Source organism: Cyclospora cayetanensis, unplaced genomic scaffold, assembly GCF_002999335.1.
Source record: "Cyclospora cayetanensis isolate NF1_C8 unplaced genomic scaffold, CcayRef3 CcayRef3_contig_113, whole genome shotgun sequence".
Classification (NCBI taxonomy): Eukaryota; Apicomplexa; class Conoidasida; order Eucoccidiorida; family Eimeriidae; genus Cyclospora; species Cyclospora cayetanensis.
The window spans coordinates 61,459-79,918 of NW_020312052.1; the positions used below are offsets into that span (position 1 = coordinate 61,459).

At 54.3% G+C, this 18,460-nt stretch overlaps 3 protein-coding genes across 3 annotated transcripts; 2 read left to right on the forward strand and 1 right to left on the reverse strand.

Moving 5' to 3' along the window:
• The first annotated feature begins 1,477 nt into the window (after positions 1–1,477).
• Positions 1,478–8,627, forward strand: LOC34622181. Its single transcript, XM_026335492.1, has 13 exons — positions 1,478–2,124; positions 2,365–2,536; positions 3,019–3,093; positions 3,223–3,612; positions 3,796–3,888; positions 4,024–4,238; positions 4,465–4,673; positions 4,762–4,951; positions 5,236–6,227; positions 6,407–6,445; positions 6,991–8,098; positions 8,220–8,427; positions 8,562–8,627. Exons 1-13 carry the CDS (start codon positions 1,478–1,480, stop codon positions 8,625–8,627), a joined length of 4,404 nt encoding a protein of 1,467 aa, XP_026191277.1.
• A 3,274-nt stretch (positions 8,628–11,901) lies between these two features.
• On the reverse strand, positions 11,902–14,299 carry LOC34622180. Its single transcript, XM_026335502.1, has 4 exons — positions 14,219–14,299; positions 13,243–14,021; positions 12,372–12,883; positions 11,902–11,975 (listed from the first exon to the last, which is right to left on the reverse strand). Exons 1-4 carry the CDS (start codon positions 14,219–14,221, stop codon positions 11,902–11,904), a joined length of 1,368 nt encoding a protein of 455 aa, XP_026191287.1. The 5' UTR covers positions 14,222–14,299.
• Positions 14,300–16,337: 2,038 nt separating this feature from the next.
• On the forward strand, positions 16,338–17,969 carry LOC34622179. Its single transcript, XM_022735357.1, has one exon. It carries the CDS (start codon positions 16,338–16,340, stop codon positions 17,967–17,969), a length of 1,632 nt encoding a protein of 543 aa, XP_022592167.1.
• The last annotated feature ends 491 nt before the right edge of the window (positions 17,970–18,460 follow it).

An 18,460-nucleotide genomic window follows, 5' to 3' on the forward strand; every position in this document is an offset into this window, starting at 1 on the left:
TTGTTGGTGTGTTCTGTCGCATCTTTATTACCCTTCTACATACTGGCCAGAAGATGACCAGTGCTAACCAACTTGAGGCATGTGGATAGACAAAACACATCAACATAGCTCTTCTGCAGAATTGGCAAGATTAGGCGCAGGATTCGAATTGTTTGGTTTCAGTCTCTTCCTTGAGCTGAGCGAGTTTTAGAACAGTGCTACACTCGTATATTGCTTGTAGCTATCCACATGCCCTGTTCACATAGAGCAGCTCCTCTTTGGTCCTGGACTTGATCTGGTTCCCGGCCTTAGCATTCACCCACTGTAGCGGAGGAACTAAGAGAACAGCTGGTCCATGCACGCAGATGTATGCGCAATTCGCAAATACCAGTACGCAAGTAGGACTTCTCAGTGTCGGCGGTGGCTTGTTGAAGCTGGAGATTTGAATTTAATGTGTCGGCTTCGAGAAGTGCACAAGAAGCTGACCAGGTGAAGAATTTTGTGGCCAAACGGCTGAAGCCATTTGCGATGCTTTTACTAGTCAGTGCTCTTTCTAAGTTTATCGATGTTCTTACAACTAGAAGATGCCACGACACTTTCAATATTCGTCCCATAAAAGGTTATACAGCGGGCCAAATTATTCGCAGATTTCGCTGCCCAGGCTAGTGAGCCGTGGGGAGGCGGAGGATCCAAACGGGGTCGGAAACTGCTAGATTCTAGGGGTCTTAAGTGGTCTTCCCACAAGAGTTCTCACGCTATAGTGCCGTCGCCTCTCAGGTGGTTCCGGCATGAAAAGATAAGGGCAACTGGGGTGCCATACGCTTGCTGCACTCTCTAGGCACGTGGAGCATCCACAGCTAATTCCACATGGCATCCATGTAAAAGTGAGCTACCTTCACTCTGCAGCAAAGAACACATCCGAACATGCAAGTCCAAAAGTCCTTCCTTTCACAACTCTTATTATGTTTAGCTAGCATTCTAGAAAGTGCCAAAGCGTAGCTCTTCGCCCGCCACTTTGAAGAGAGATGCACACAGTGTCAGCGTGGGGAGTGCTTAGTAGTATCAGGAGGTTTCACATCTGTTTTCTGCCGGTTACATATGACCGTCTGCAAAGAGGCCGAATTCTGCCCACGGCCTTGTTAACTCGGACATAGTAAACAGGTGTTGCCTTCACATGGTGCTGCCTGTGCTGAGGGGCTCAAGCTACCTGAGACAAAAAACTAACAAAGGCATCCCCTGCTTCCAAAGGACCGAGAAGGCAGCACCAGATTTCCGGGTAAATCACTAAACTTGGCTTTTCAAATCGTAGCGTTGCCTTCAGATTTGGTGCCAGCTGGACGACCGCTACAGGTCGCAAGGCGAACGGGGTGGGTAGCAAAACGTGCAAACTTTAGCACCACGCGCCCTAAAGAAAAGCAGCTGCAACTCCTGAGGTGCGAAGCGGAAATTTAATGAACGATTTGGCATACCCTACAGGGAAAGAGTTAATAGTGGCGAGATGCCCGAGGGAATCGGGAGGCCTGATCTGGTCGATTGCGGAAACGATAATACCAGCGCTCACTTTGCTATTTGCCATGCATTTTTTCGCTATCGGAAACAACTGCGCTTTGGGTTCGAGGGGTTCCCAGGTTTAAGAGCGAGGATTTCCTGCACATTGCCCCCTTTGTGTCTGTGCGAGCCTCTCTCGCTCTCTCTGTCCGAACGGCTCCGGGGTCCGCCCCCCAGGAATGGAGGTGAGCTGCTTCCTGTGCTAAGCAGCTATGGGCCGTATTACCGAAAAAAGTGTCAAATCCTAACTGCTCTAAGTGGTAGCACCAGTCTGAAGGAGCTGCACGAAACTTCTTTTCACGGATTTCTACTAGGGGCCTCCGAACGCGTCACGTCAGCATCAAGGCCTCAGTTTCCCCGGCGACGAGGCACTCAAAGCCTTCGCGCGCGGAGGGGTCTCAGCAAGTGTCACTGGAGAAGTTTTTTAAAAAGAGAAGAGGCATGTAGCGCGTCTGAAAGGCCAACTCGAGCGGCGTGCATTGTGTGGGAAGTAGGACCAGCCGGCTGCAAAATCTCTGCTCGAGCTGAGGCCTGGCGAGTACTTACACTACGTCCTGTGTGGGTTTTCATGCCATCCGAGGTACAACACGCTCTGAGGTAGCCTTTGAGGGCAGTAGTTCCTCCCCGCTGATGGACCAATATGGCATACTTCGCCCCTTGGCGGGGTGGAGTGACTCTAAGCGTCTGTGGGGTCAGGAGCCTCCTACGCATCCATGCTGTCGTGATTTGCTTTGGCCTCTGCTCAACACTCGTCTGTGCCGTCCGTTGGTGCTTTGTGGCTGATCGCTCACTCGCGCATGGACTGTCTCTCTCGAGTGTGACCCCGAGCACCGCCAGGGTAGGGGCGCAGACAGCTGTCTACGCATCCGGAGCTGCGGGAGAGGAGGGCCCCCTAAACAAAGGACTCCCTTCGGATAAGGAGCTCAACTTGGTCGATTTGGACTCGAACAAATGGCTAGCAAGGCAGCTGCACGAATATGTCCAGGGCAAGGAGGCGGAGAAACGGCGGGTAAGAGACCTTCAAAGGCATTGTCAAAATAGGGTGCCAGATTCTGCATATTCCCCTCAGCCCCCCGTGACCCTTCCGTAACTTTCTGCCTCCAAGGCGCATGCTGCTACACACAAAAAAAGACTGCTGCGGCACTCTCCACGTCCTCTGCAAAAGGAGAGTCTCCATCTCTGCCTGCTGGAATATCCACGATCTGTGCGTGGCCTCCTCTTATCTCATTTTGGCCTCCATCTGCCTCAGTTACACGCAAACATTTTCCTCTCTTGCGGGGCACTGTTTACATTCCCTGAGAGCTGGCTGGCAGCATCTTGTGGTCGTAGCGCCCCACGGGCACTTTTTTGGCGTTCCCTAGGGGTGCCTCCTGCATTTCCTCCATGAGAAACAAGGCTTTTACAGGATAACTTCGCCTCTATCCGCCTTGCCAATGATGTATTTATCTTGCCTTGGTCTTTCGGTGTCTCTCCACGGGTGCGCCGCTGCAGGAAGCTTATCTGCTGCCGCGGAGGAAGCGACTTCCCCTGCAGAACTTCCACGAGGGATCAACCGTGATAGGCAAGGTAGGCAGAGCTGCGATCCGCTCAACCGTTTTTCTCACTCTTAATTGCCGGCCTTTTTGCTGCGGGGGGCGTATCCCAAGCAGAGCACTCCCTCGAGGTACCGCTTGAATGCACTGCGCTGCGACTCAGGTCATATCCGTTTTCCCTTTTGGCTGTCGCGTTGACGTGGGGTGTCTGGACACCCTGGGGCTGCTGCACGTGAGGGATATGCACTTCGTGCCGGGGGCCCTTAAGGCGGGTGCCGCCTATCTTCAGAGCGCAGGCAACATTGTCTCCGATGAGTTGGCGGCGTCCGAAACTGCAGCGGCTAGTTCCCAGACTTCCAGGCGGCCTTTGACCTCATCTGACGCTACTGAGGGCTGGATTGAGCATGCAGAAGATGTCGTCAAAGTAGGCGATCTTCTGTCTTTGCGGATAAAGTCCATCGACAGAGAAAACCGTCGCATGAGACTAACCACAGTCCCCGCAGACACTGGGGGCAAGGATACGCCTCCACGGAAATTGGTCGAGTCCTACTGGGTAAGGGAGCCGCATGATGGCGCTCTGAAAAAGTTCGCCTTCCATCGTCTGCCAGTGTGGCCGCCCTCTCTTCGTGCATGCGTTTGGTTCGGGTTTAGGCGAGGTTTGCCAGGTGAAGCACATGCATGCACTCTAAGAGAGCTTTTGTCCAAAAAGGTACTCTGGCGGGCTTGTGTTGTATAGGTGGGGCAAGAGGTGGAGGGAATTGTGCTGCGGCGGATGGACTTTGGCATTTTTCTGGATATTGGAGCCGAAGAGGACGCCTTTCTGCACGCGGTGAGGGCACATATGTCTTAGATAAAGGCCTCTGCGTAGTGTCTTCTGGCACTTGATCTAGAGTGCTGAAACGCGACTAGGCTGTCAAACAGAGCAGAGATGGACGCTTTTGCATCTTTTATGTGTGAGATACAGAACGAACTCAACAGGGCGCATTGCACCGAAGACGTTCAGCAGCTCTTCCAGCGCTTCAGAAGTACTCGCTCAAGCTCAAGGAGATCTGCTTCCCCAGCTGCTCCTCCTCATCCCTCCCCCTCTGCCACTGGAGGGGCCGCAGAGGCATTGGATTGTCGCGCAGGCGACAAACTAACGGGTTTACGGGTGCTGGATATCGATTCTGTCCGGGGCAGGTGCGTCGAATGACAGCCCATCTAAACTCCCTAACGCAACTCCGCATCTCCCCGTAAAAGTTTGCCTCTCGGGTAGCGCTGTACAGCGTCTCTGGTATAGATCTAGCGAGTAGGGCAGCACATCAGCGGCATGCGCGCTTTGGGGCAGGCCTATGGGGGCCGGTAAGCAGCGCCTTCCAACAGCGTGGTGTGATCCTTTGCGTAATGCCGCTTCACTCAACTGCAGGATCCAGCTGACTACTCGCTGCGAAGAAGAGCTGCGCCGACTCCAGCAGTGGAAAAGAAAGCACTTGGGATTGCAGGAGGAAGCGCATGAAGAGTCTGAGGAGGAAAAGTATGCGAAGATCCGCACGGCCCTAAAGTTGCTGGAGCGTCAGCGGAAGAAGCAGAGCGCGATGAGCGGTATGGGGCCTCGTACCTTTGGACACCTCACATGTCGCACACACATTGTCTAAAGTAGAACTATTTGCCTATACAGCGGCTGTTGACTGCGATGTGCACATGTTGTGGTGTTATTGCGCAGGCGCAGTCACCATTTCGGGGCCTAGGGAAAAACCACGAACCCCCCCCAAGGGGTGGGTGGGCCGGCTATTTCCTGAATATTCTGAGGAAGACATTGAAGAGGCTTTGTCTCTCTTGGAGGCGGAAAGACGTCGTAAAGAGCTCCTGCTACTTCAAGAAGCGGAGCGCAAGGCTCGCAAACGGCATCCCCGGTAAGTCTTTTGGTGACTCGTCACAGCCTCCTTACAGCGGTGGCCTTATTCGTTGCTCTACTTCGCCCGACGAGCGACAGCCACACGCGTATTTGCAATAATGGCGTGTCCAAGCCTCCAGAGGAGTATGAAGACTCCGGGGGTATACGTATACATGCCGCAGAAAGCTCGGATTGCTCCGGGATAGGCCTCTAGGCCTCACAGACACTGGAGTTCTTCGCCCTGTCACCTCACTCCACTGTAACCGATCGTGCATGCGCGTGTGCCGTATGGGAATTCTGCAGGTTCCTGCGTCGGTCCGCCGACGACCTAACAGCCAAAGAGGCCTGGCAGCTGCTGCGAAAGGAGGAGCCGGGGATCGTATCAGAGGAGACGCTCAGAGAAGACGCACGGAGACATGCGATCCGCGCAGGCCTCCTCACTGCACAAGTACCTGTCTTCGACGCAGACGGGCTGCCACGGCTGCAACAAGTGCCCCTAAAAGATCTGAAGCCGTCGACCACGGTAGCCTCTTCCCCCTCAGCTTGTCCAGCAGCCCATGCAGCAGCCGCTCTGGCCTCTACACCCGACGAAGGAAACGGGGAATCACGCGCAGAGCCCGCAGCAACTGCCTCCTCGACTGTTCAGTCCGCTTCTCAAAAGGAGTGCTCGGAGATGATAGGGGATACTGTTGATGACTTGGAGATTCCCTCTGAGAAGCTGCTTGAAGAACTGTCCGCCTATGAGGCTAAGCAGTCGCCGAGCCGGTCGGAAGAGGGAGCTTCCGTCTTCCCAGGCAGTGACTCCCTGAAGGGCGAAGCCGATGGGCAGGGCGGTGCCATCGTCGGACAAAGAAGAGGCTTGGGAAGTAGCGACACCAAAGATCCCATAAATGATATCACGGCCGCCGAGCTTGAATCCTTCTTTGCGAAAACGGAGGCAGATCTCCTTGCGTCTCTGAAGAAGGGCCGCATGCGGAAGGATAGTGTATCGGCGGCTGCCCAGAGGGAGGAGGTGCAGGAGCTTATTCGGAGGGATCGTGAGGAGGCCCTTAAGGCTCTGGCAGGAGGGCGCAAGGATGCTCCAGCGCACAGAGCAGATGCTGGTGACTCCTTAACACCGTTGCTTGATGACGAGCCGGAGACGCCCCTTGGGGATGTTTCGCAGTCTGAGGTTCTTCAGACGCTCAAGGAAAGGCTCCAGGAAGAACCAGAACTAGAAAAGGAGCTAGAACGTTGTGGAGAGACACTGGAAGGGATGGCCTCAAAAGTCCAGGCTATTCTGCGTCACGTCACGGGTAAGCCCTATTTTCTGCGGCTCTAAGCCTATCAACGAGCCATCCGCAGGCACTCAAACGACCTTCTGATTGCAAAAACAATTGCCATAGCTAGTTGTCGCTGCTAGATTCCTTATGAGGGCCGCGTGCATGCGCGAAAGCCGTAATACAGATGCTGCTGCGGTTCTTACGATGCGCAGTGCCATCCGCCGGCCCTTCTTTGCTCGGTCTACAGGATGGTAAGCGATATAAACGCTTGCGGATTCTGCTTGTGAACGATGCGCTATGTGTGGTCAGCCCTTTAAGTTTTATATGCAGCCTCTATACACACTGCAGTAGTGGCGCTCCTGCAGAGGCCGTCTTGTGCATCTGTTTCCTGCATACATCTTGGCTTGTAGCGCCCTTTTAAGCTGCCTCAGGATCTAGCTGTCTTACCCACCCGTGCAGTGGAGCTTCTATTCTCATCCCTGCGTGCGGCGTGCTGCGCTGGGTATCTGTCTGCGCCTCAGAGTTGGCATCTCTTTTCGAAGCTGACCTTTTAAAGGGCCCCCAAACGAATGTTCGATCCGCGAGTAAGTGGTCTCCCCTTCCCCCCCCCTCCCCCCGCGATTCACGCTTGTGCGCTGTGGGAGGCAGCAGCAGATGCAAGTATGTATAGTCCTGGATCTGCATGGATAGGGCAGTGTACATGTATGAGGCTGCCTGGTGGGCCGTGCTGCTGCTGCAGGGCCCTGTCGTCAAGAAAAGAACTTACGTGTCCAGTCTTCCGGGCATGTGGCGAAAGCGCCCAATGACGAAGAGGACGGAGGTGAGGGGTTCGTATCTCCTCTCTTTAAGCTGACAGAAGATTCCCCAGAGCATGCCATTAACATGAGCGAAGGAATGCAGGGAGAAGAAGAAGACGCGAGCCGCAACTTCGCGGACTTGTTGACAGATCTTAACTCTCAGCCTCACGGGCATCTGCCCCGTTCAGCACCTCCAGGCAGACGGCGTCGCCACCCTAAGGTAGCGAGGACAGGTCCCCTGGCGTCTCACCAGAAAGATGAAGGGAGGAAATCTGCGAATTCTTCAGACGACTGGCCGTCAGATGGAGTTATCCCCTGTCCTAGCGAGAAGGAATCGGATGCTTTTTCTTCTGGTTGCTCCCGCGAGGAGAAGGACGCCTCCGCAAGTGCGAAAGGAGGTTTCACAAGCAAGCGCAGCTCAGATCCAAAGGCTGACGTTGTACATGCCCGACGATGGCCTTCCGATGAACTCGCAGATCGCTGTGAGGAGGCATTAAGAGATTCGTCCTCAGACGGCAACAGAGCTCCCCACGCACTGCCTCCGCGGTCGAAAGGGACCAACGCGAATTTACAGGCGGCCCTCTCTCGCGCGCGTCGGGAGGCAGCAGCAGCTGCTGCAGCAGCAAGGATGCGGCGCAGCTCAGGGTCTAATGGTCAAAAATGCAAGCTCAAGGTGACCAGCGATGCGCTCAATCACAAAGATCCCTTGGATGCTCGCCAGCCGTTACCAAGTCTGCTGTTACCCGCTAGCTCCTTGACCTCCCGAACTGAGACAGAGCCAGATACAAGGGATAACCGCGGCAGCAATGCAGCGGATGCACCATCCAAACGGAAGCATCGTGGTAACCCTGATATTGTGGTACTGCCTGCAGACAGGGGAACCGGGGGCTTCCATTCCGATGGACCTGCAATGCGCCCGGTGCGCTCTTTAGCCGAGCTTCGCAAGCTACAAAGACAGCAAGCGTTACAGAACTCTGTGGAGCAGACTAAGGCGCAACACCCAAAGAAAAATCCGAGGCAAGCACAAGCCCAGAAAAATAAGCCCGCGCAATCATTTCATCGGCAAATCCTGGACGGGGTGCGCCGCCTCCACCAGACCGACGGAGGGTGAATTCGGGATAAGGATTCGAACATAACGCTTTGGCGTCGTCAGTCGAAGAGCCATGTGGATAACCTGTTTTCAGCTCTTGGTGTGCATGCCCTATTGCCGAAAATGGTCCTCAGGAAGCTACGGAGAGGATCTAGGTGCTGCAACGGGCGAGCGCTCCGGTGCAAAGAGAGCGGTGGGATTAGCCCCGCGCTGGTTTAAACTTCAATCGTTTGTCGACACTTTCGTTGCTGCTTTAGCAGAAGTACGCATTCGATTGTTAGCTTATGGAGTATGCAAAAGGTATATCTCGGGTACTGCTTGTAGTTTTGGTTTTCTAAGCAATAAAGCGCTGCGAGAGTTGAAAGACATTTAATCGAGACACACGTGCTCGATTTCAAGGCTTTCAGATGATAGTGTCTATGCATTTTGCTGCCTCCTGGATACGCATATGTGGCGCTAAAGTGCCTCTGCCTACTTGAGGTTTCTGCGGATGCCTTGAGTAACTGGATGCACTCCGCCGCGCCCTGCTTGCGCCTAAGAGTCTAATCGTTCCTTTCCGGAAGTGCGGTTCCTGCAGGATGGCAAAGAGACGAGCTACCGCTGTGTAAACTGATCGATTATGTGAAGCAAGAAGCCCAATCACGGCTCGGAGCCAGAATAAATTGCATGAACCTGCGGCGTGTCAAGGCAGCTGAAGATAGCGTTTTGCTATACCCTTCCGGATCTCTCTCCTTGCACTCTGCCCACAGCCGAGAGCACACAACACCGAGCGCATGGCATGATTGCAACACAGGATCTCCAGCGGTGTGGAGTTTCTTCGAGCGAGCCGCTTCTTTCAGCTAAAGCTGCACCGAAGAAGAGCCTCATAGGCAGAAAAACATCTAGCTATGATCACAGTGGCCTCTTCACCAAGGCTTCTCCCTATGTCAGGCAGAGATTCAATGCCTACAAATATCCTAGTAGCCGAGGGTCCGCCTACTTGTCGGGCACATGCTATATCTTGCATTCGTGAAAGTCACCTAGGACCGACCTGGTATTTCCACATGGGATCCAATGTACAGCCACCCCGTAGGGCTAGAGTTTGAGAAGATACTGCTTTTTGCCCCTTAGTGTGGTCTCCGCACTCAATGAGTTTGCTGCTTTGTTTGAAGCTAGTTTCTCGTAGGCCACGGTATCAGCCCTCATGAGTTTAAATTGAACTAGATATACCAGAGAATACCCTCGAAAGTGCCGCCGTTCTTTGCATCAGAACGCTGCAGTGGCCGCGAAGGGGCGATTGTGCCTTTTCGTCTCCTGCAGGTCCCAACCCCCTTTAAATAGCACTTTAGACTCCATGTCTGCCGATGATTACTAGAAATTAACCATTGAGAGAAGTATTTTATCTTGTCGAAGGACTTGATACACTGCAGAAAGCCAAGCGGTAAGTGCTAGCGGGCCTTGAGGCAGTCGTCAGCCATCTCTTTGTGGGGTGTCTGTTCTTCAAAAGGTGATTTTCAGTCCATTCTGATTTCTTCAAACGCATGCGCTATGGCATCCATCCTTTCTTTTTGCGAACAGGATACTGCAAAACGCGTTCAGTCAGTCGTGTATACTCGAACAGATCCCTCGTAGGTGCCGCATCGATGAGCTGGTCTGGTGACTGGGCGCGGCTTCAAACCGCGTGGCGCCTGGCGGCGCAGGGGTTCGATTCCTCCTTCGGTGCGGGAAGGGGTCTGAAATTTACGACTTCGCGGGAATGAGGGGGTTTCTAGTGTCTTATTGCGTCGAATGTTAGTCGCTGAACGCTTGATCACATCTCCTCGGGTGTTCCTACGTGGTCGTGGCTGCGTATCAGCGCCCCCCTTCTGCCCAGCAGGAGACCAATTGACAAGATTACAGGTACCTCCTGGATCGTGCTGGCCTTTTTCATCAGCAGATGAGACATTAGAGGGGCTGCCAACTGCCAAACACTCAAGCTGCGTGTGTGTACCACCAGAGATACACGGGGGTGGGTCTCGGGAGACACGAGCCTCCCCCACTTACGCGAGGCCTCAACCATATGGAAATAAAGCCTAAAATAAACCTGCTGGGTGTCGCCGAAATGACTGGATGCCCAAGGTGCTGTGTATTGAGGGCTTTGCCTTTTATCTTTGCGCTATAGCTGAGACACACAGCCTCATATGTCGGTGTAGCCGTGTGCTTTTACAGGCCCTGCAGGCCTATTTACATCGGTCTCAGCGGGTTAGCTCTCGGTTGCATTAGTATATATATATATTAATACATATATATACTCCCGCACTGCCTATCTGCCAAAAAGTATTCCTGCTGGCGCAGTGCACTTGGCTCCGCGCTTTCCTAGGAATACGCCAGCGGAGCAAGACAGAGAAGGCCGCAGCTACAGAGGCCACGGCAACGCTTTGAACTCTTTTGGTTCGCCGCGCTCAGTGAAAGCACTACCAGGAGCTCAACAGCTCTCCAGACGATCACTGCGGGTCGGGACAGAGTGATGCTCCACCGCAGCGTTTGGCAGAACTTCTACGACTCATGGCGGCGAGACAGGCGAGTTACGCAAAAGGGGGGCCCTAAGAAAGAAAAAACACGCCAATCCGCATTTAGTAAGCAGAAATCTTAAGGCGGATGCCGTAGCTTCGACGGGCCTCATCGGCACGCGCGTATCAAACCGCAATCCTTACGTTGGTGATTTCAGGGCGCAAATGGCATTCTTCATAAGTACGAGAACAAATAAGGTAGTGCACCGTAAGCGGCGTTTCATTCCCTGTACAGTAAGAGCAAACGCAGCAACACACTGTCAGGCACTGTCTCGAGGTCCCTCGCGCCGGAAGATGACTCTTTTGCAGGATCCACGCATGCGGCCCAGCAACTGAGTCAAAGCTCTGGTCACCCCTTGAACCCGCAGGTGACTCTGGAGTGTCAAGAGCATTCCGCTTTGCGCACCAACCGACATCAAGCGCTGCTCCACCGCAAGTGTCAGTGCAGCACATCCGCGGGAAAGGGGTAGCGGCGCTGTTGACCCCGCTTGAGAGCTGTGCTTCGCCTGGCGAGGCTGCTTTTCTCCATTGTCAGCAGCAGGAGCCAGCCAAACCACCTGCCGAATCCCCGCGAACAGGTGGGGGGGCAGCTGCAGTAGCAGATCCAGATCCTCGATTAGCAACATCTGGGCACAGAAACGTCACACAGCGAAGCTAGAGAAGCAGTGCTGCTGAAGGACGACAACAAGCCAACAGCAAGCCGCTTCACGCGTCTCTCCAAGGCCATACAAGCCTGGATTATAAGAGGAGCTCGACACAAAGGCACCTCACAAGGCCTGACAGCCTCGTGCATCGAGGGGCAGCTGCGCGCCAGGTGACAGTAACCAACCTGAACTTGTTCGAGGTCTGCCCGTTTAAAATCGCGTATCTTTTGCGTTGCCGACAGCAGAGTGTCTTTCGAGTCGATGCAGAGGGGCCGAGGACGAAAGGCATCTCGAAAATGGAGACTCACGCTGCCTTGGGCCCCACAGGTGAGCGGCAGAGGGTTCAGCAGCAAGAGCTTTGCATGCGCCGCCTTCTCCCTGGAAAGAGCAGCATCCTTAATCCCAGGGTCGGTGGCTGCTGCGCTAGACAGCGCTTCCCTCTTGAGCTCTTCCAACCACTCAGAGATCCACCTGAGGCGCAAAGCGATATTTAGTAAAGACACAGCACCAATGTGCATCGGCAGCACCAGCAACTCCGCCCGGTTCTGACGACCCCACAGCCTGGTGCTCATGCGCAACAGCGTGCTATTTGCTGCTGCTGTGACGTTTTCCAACAATCAAGCCCAGCAGATGCTCGGTGAGACACTGTCACTTCAGTGAGATGCTGTAGTCTACCACAGGTGGGTGATGGCAACTGCGTGAGGCCTCACTTGAGCTTGCTGCTGCAGCTGACTATTTGCTGCTGCACTTTAGATTGCTCTATCAGGCCAAGCTGCAGCGCCACATGGAGGACCTCCCACTCTTTCCAGCTCGCCGCCACCCTCTGTCGCAGTGTTTCCCGTCGCTGGTTGTTGTCTTGAGAGGACGGCAGGCCTTTCCGAAGAGGAGCTGCGACTGTCAGCGCCTCGACGACGCGCTGCAACAATGCGAGACAGAGAGCAGAAGTCACAGTCCTTTTACACGCAATGTGCGCTAAAAGCCCCTACGGGGTGCAGCACGAAGAGGAATTGAATAATAGAAATTCACCTCCAATAAGGCAGGAGACAAGGGGGACTCTGTGGTTTGAGCACACGTCCTAGCTTCATCTTCGACCGCTTTGCCGCTGTCTCTGCAGATGCCGCTGCATGAAGCAACCAGGGCAGGGTGTATGCAGGTAAGTCTCATGGCTGCTACTGCCTTGGTGGTGATGGTCTCGATGTCTTCTCCAGGGTATCCAAGGAGCCCTCTTGCTGCTGCTGCTGCCTCCGTCTCTCCAGTTGATGCTGCTCCTGCTGCCGCTAGAAGCCTCTGTGTGCATGCGGCCTCTATTGCTGCGTACTGCGCTTCCTGGGCAGGAGAAAGGCTTAGACGATGGAGGATGCGATTCGGGGGTGGCAGCTCTCGGATCAACACGGAAGCACGCGACCTCCGTAAAATCAGAGGAAAGGCGCAGCGTCGAGAAAAGGTAAGTGCATCTTCTTCAGAGGCTGCTGCTGTTGGTGGTGGTGCTGCTGCTGCATCGTTGGCAACGGATGCAGAGGAGGCGCTGCGCAGAGCTAGCCGGTCTACTGCTGCAGGACTGGAGAAGTGCACGGGGAGCAGATGAGGCAGCAGGAACCGCAGGGCCATGTAACTGTCAAATACGGGATAGCTGAGTACAGTTGCACATAGGAAAAAGGCAACAACATAAGGCGCAGTCCGTGAGAATCCCCCCCAAACCATAGGCTGCTTACCTCTCCAAGAGTTCGAGGTCCAACAAAAAACGGCACGGCAGCTAGCTGCATGTATAAATATATATATCTATAATATATACATGTATATATATATATATATATATATATATATATATATATATATATATATATAAGATATAAATATACATATAATATATACATGTATATACATACATACTCCCCTAAAGAAAACGCCATTTGCGAACTATTGGCCAATCGGGCAGTAGCTCGTGCCTATATTTTTTTGCCTTACAGATCTCAGATCGCTGTAACTCACTCTGCAATAATAAGCTTCTTCACGCGCCCACGAGCCGCGGGAGCAGTCTTCTCACGAGGTCTCTCTCCTGAAGGATTGGAGGTAGAATAGACTTCTCCAGAACCCCAATAAATGTCCACCGCAGCCATAGAGGCGTATGTGATGGATGCTTCAGAATGAAGTGCACTGCAGCACTGCGAGGCCCTGTAATCAGACTCTCCCTGCTGCTGGTACTGCTGCTGCTGCTGCTGCTGCTGCTGTCGCTGAAGGCGGTCGCACTGGCGACGACAGCGCGAGTCGACGATGAGCACAGATAGCGAAGGGTGTTGCCTGCGGAGTTCTCGAAGTGTCGATGAGGGGGTATGCCCCCCAAGAGCACCAAACGTTGTAATATACAGGACCTTCTGAGGTGACCCTAACAAGGGGCCCCCAGTTTCGACAGTCCTCGGCCTAGCTGCCTCAGGCGGCTCGCCAGAGGCAGACGCATGCAAAGCAGAGTAGCTGGGTGCTGCTGCCGCTGCTGCTGCTGTTGCTGCTGCTGCATTCGGTGTTCCTTCCTCCGGATGCGGCAGCAGAATGGCGGAGGGGGCCTCTTCCGCGCACAACAGAGGCTTCAGAGTCAGACACGGGGCCCATTCCTTTGCGAGATGAATCCACCGCCTCATCTGCAACAAATCGGCAGCTCTGCTGCTGGAGTCGCTGCCGCTGCTGGACTCGCAGCAGCGGCCTCCAGACACGACTACAAGCGAAGGAGCCGTGAAAGCTCCCAACTGATACCCTAGAGACAGCATCATGAGTGCCTGAGTCGTTCGCCCCTGCAGCGTCAAGAAAGACATACTCGTTGCATGCGTGCAACAACACGGCAAACGCCAAGCTGGAGTACCAGCGAGGACTGCTGCAGGCGCAACTGGGGGAGACACGGGGCGGTAAGAGCCAGACTTGGCACGTAAAAACACGTTTCCACCAGCAGCCATTTAGTGGGGGAGAAGGGACTTGCCATGCCTCCATCGTCGTTAAGAAGGGCCCCCCCTACTGCTTCGCGAGACGTCGAGGGCTGCAGTGCCGCGCAGAGCCATCGGACGCCTAAGAAGGCACCCACAAGAAAAGATAATGAAACACACACAGACATACACACATGCTACAAATATATATATATATATAGAGAGAGATATATACATTCATGCAAACATGCCCATACACGCGCACATAGACACATAGATACACACACATGTACATACACAGACATATATATATATATATATATATATATATATATATATATATATATGCATTCGCACGAACATGCACCCATACATACTGATACCTCCACGATATCATGAAGACAGAGGTAGCGACAGACATTGAGATGGAAAGAGGGTGAAAAGGAGACAAACAATTTCCATCCTACGTGCACCACCCCACAGCCGGGGTCGTGAAGAAGCAGTCCTCCCCACGAAATTCGCATTGTCGCTCTTTCCCTCCCTCTTCTATCCCTTTCCCACTGCATTCCTCCCCTCCCGTAGGAGATGCCCAATGTTGGAAGGGATTTTTTCTACGCCTCGAAAGAGTGCAGGAAACGCTACGAAGGACGGCCTTCTATATCTAAGAAGAGGGACTTCCAATGCGTGTGCACTGGAGTCTCACCTGCAATCTGGAAGTTGTGACGCTGCATTTGGAATAGACGGCGGATGGTGAACTGCGAAACCTCGGGAATGGACAGGCGTGGGAAAGCGCAGCAGCACCAACTGCTGTAGCCTGCTTTTGCTGATGCTTCAAGGTCCCCAGGCCTTAGACACCCCCCAGAGCCTTCCGTAGAATTCTTCTCCCTTTCGCCCTTGCAGTTCTGGCCGTCGTTGTGGCATGTGTCTGTCGCTGCTGATGGAGTGCCTCCTGCCGTAGAAGCACCCACGGCAACGGATCGCGACGCCGCTGCGTGCAAGTCGCCGAAGTCTGAAGGTGTCTTTTTCTCTCCATAAACACCTCCAACGGGGTCTCCAAAGGGCCCTCTTATTCGGGGAGGCCCCTGTCCCACATTAAAGAGAGAAACTTCGTGTAGGTGAGCGTCGCTGGGGGCAAGCTCCGCCCTGATAGATTTCCCAAGTTTCCAGGAAGCCTGGAGAACCGACATCTTGAGGGCCTGAACCCCGAGATCCCCCGATTCATCTTCTCCTGCAGGGGGGAGCGACCCCCCCTTCATCCGCATTTGTGTTGTTGGAGCACCACTGTCACCTCGCAGGAGTCGGGTGCTCATAGTTGTGGAGCTGCGTAGGTACTGAGGCTCCTCAGCGCTCAGGATGCGCGTTGACATCTCAGGGGTCCCCTAAGCAAGTGAAATGGGTGGATTGTGTCGAGACACAAACTGTCGCTGCCGGACTCCTGCACCGGGAGTGGAAGAGGCTCCTCATCCCCCAATGATAAGCTCTTAGTGCGAGCTTTGCACTAGGAATCAGGTTTGTCGCTGCTGAAAGGAGGACGATGCGCTCAGTCAGGTCGACCGCCTTTCATTTTACGACGCAGCCGGCAACCCCCAGAGTCTCAGGCCATGCGATTCCCATGAAAAATTAGTCTTTTATTGTATTTAGATCTTACTGGCATGCATTTTTTACGGGTTCCTCCCTCCGAGGGGGCCCCCTCGCCCCGGTTCGTTTCCCTTCACCACCACCCCCACCACCGACTACCACCCATCCGGGAAACCGGGGGCCCCGTAGGCTCCCCAACTAAGGACCATTTGCGTCCACACACGGTGGAATTCCAGCCTCGAAGCTCTACCATAGCTTCACAAAATTACGCTTTGTCTATGTGTTGCGCCACTAGACGAGGCAAAAGACACCGCGGCGACCTAGCGGCGTGCCTGCTCATACCCAAGCACTCATCTTTGCCGTCCACAGAAGAAGATTCTCTATGTATTTAAGGCTCTGTAGAGCACTGCTTCCGGGATACGTTGCTGAAGAGTGTTGTGCGTTCTATCACAAGTTTCCTATTACCACTCAGCAGCTACTGCTCCAAGGCACCTTCTGTCAAGGAGCCGTGGATCAGAGGGTGGAATGGGGTTGCATGACAGCAGAAGGACGCTGCCCGTTCACTGCTAGGGTGACTTCTTCGCTGTGGTGCCCCCAATGCAGGCATCTCCTCAAAGGGAAAAGGCGCAACAACAGGCAGTTGCTGTATTCCTACCAACTCTGCCGCAAACCTCACCCCTCATTGGTGCACTAACTGAACATCTCCTGAGCTCCGCCACGCCCGCAGCCGTCATTACTCCTGAATCGCTAAAACGCCAGCTGAATTCCTTAAGGGAGACCGAGGGGCCTCAGAATAGTGGCCTGTTGGAGCCCCCAGAGGGGACGGCAGCAGGAAGCCTACACCATAGAAAGAGACAGCACTGGACACCCCTACAAGAAGCCGAACTGCTCCACAGAGTCTCAGAATTACAGTCAGCTTGCCCGACAGTATGTGTGCTGGCGACTCGCCTTCCCGTTGCTTCGCTCTTTGAGCAGCTGGCTCCCAGGCGTCGTCTAGAGCCGCCTCTGGCTGGGGAAGAAGGCCTCCTCTATCCCCCCGACCCCCCACCAACCCCAGGAACAGCTCCATCTCGACTCATCCTGGTTCCCCTTTTCAGGTACGACGACGAAGATGGAGAGGGGCTGGGCCTCGCGTGGGGTGGCGAAGGCTCTGCGGACTGCCTAAATACACCACTTGACACTGCAGAACGTCCCGCAACAGCTGCAGTTGAGTGCGCTCGGAAGGCAGCAGCAGCCTCTGCCGCTGATGCAGGTTTCTCTTGTGTATCGGGCCTGTGGGGTCAGGCTGCCCTGCAAGTAGGGGCCCTTAGGGCCCTCGAGCCTACTGCCCGAATTCTTGTAGTCTTTGTAGGCACGCGGACGGCCCTCACAGCTCCGCAGCCACCTCCTCCGGAAGAGGAGGAGGCAGAGCACAGCGCAGAAGCGCTTCGAATACTAGGTGCAGATGCTGCTGAGGCTGCACCAAGTGCGACGTGTAGGGAAAATGCAAAGCTGTCTGCTGCTGCTGCACCTGACACCGCCGATGCTGGCGCAGGGGGGAAGGGCTGCGGCAGAAAAAAAGTTACGAGCAGGAGAATGAAGAAAAGGGCGCATTCCAGAGACCTCCTCTCTGAGCTGGACGTCTTGGTGTGCGAGCTTCTGCTGCTGTGGCAGATAGACACAGCGTATGAGCCAACAGAAGAAGCAGCAGCAGCCCTGGTGGGCCGTCTGCTCAAAAGTGCAGCAGCTAGCAAACAGCTGCGGCTTCTCCCGAAGGGAAAGCTAAGGCGTCTCGTTGCGTCTGCCAGGGAAGAGCCGCCAGCGGCAGCTTGCACTGCTGCTGCTGGGGGCACGGATGTAGTCGAATGTGCAGCGGAGAGCGTTCCTCCCGACTTCCCGAAGATGGGAACGAAGGCAGACACCGTCAAGCGCCTGTGGCAGGCCCAGCTCCTGCAGCTTCCTGGGGTGTCTGAGGAGGTGGCGTGTGCCGTCTCTGCAGCCTTCCCCGTTCCTGCTCTTTTATTTGAGCGTGCAGCGGCAGAAGCCGCAGCTACTAAGGAAGCACCTTCCGACTCGAGCCGACGAAAACGGAGAACTCACACCGACTCTGGCGCGCCTACTCTTCTACAAGCTGAGCTAGCAGCAATCACAGTGCCAGGCCGCTGTGGGGAGAGACGCGTGGGAGACGCCCTTGCACGGCGAATTCTAAAGGTGTTCGCCTTGGAGACAGACCCGGAAGCACCTGTTTGATGCAATGCTCTACAAAGCAGCGCCACCATCAAACTCTTTCTTAAAATACCGCGCTTTACCGTAGAAGGCATGGGTGTACCAGTCAGGGGGAGCACTGTGAATAATGTGGAGCATAAGGAGAGCTACTCGCACTTCTAAAGGGAGAGGAGCTGTACTTTATAGCAGCAACAACCAGTAACAGTGCGTAAGCAAGAAAGTTAAAAATAGCAATGTCACGCTTTAAGCTGTTTTACGCTCAGAATAATTAGACGAACAACGTTACGCGTTACAAAAGGGCAATACGCTTTCGCGAGGTGCTACCGGGACTTTGGAAAACAAAACTACACGCCCACAGCACCTTGTACGGGAAAATTGTCCGTTCACCCATAAGCATACAGGAATCGAAGGCCGCTTCAAAGGCCCACGAATGTGCAGGGGGCCGTGGCAGCAGTTAAAAAACGCACACAGATTCATGAGCAGCACAGAAGTGACAACCCGCCACTTCGTCACAT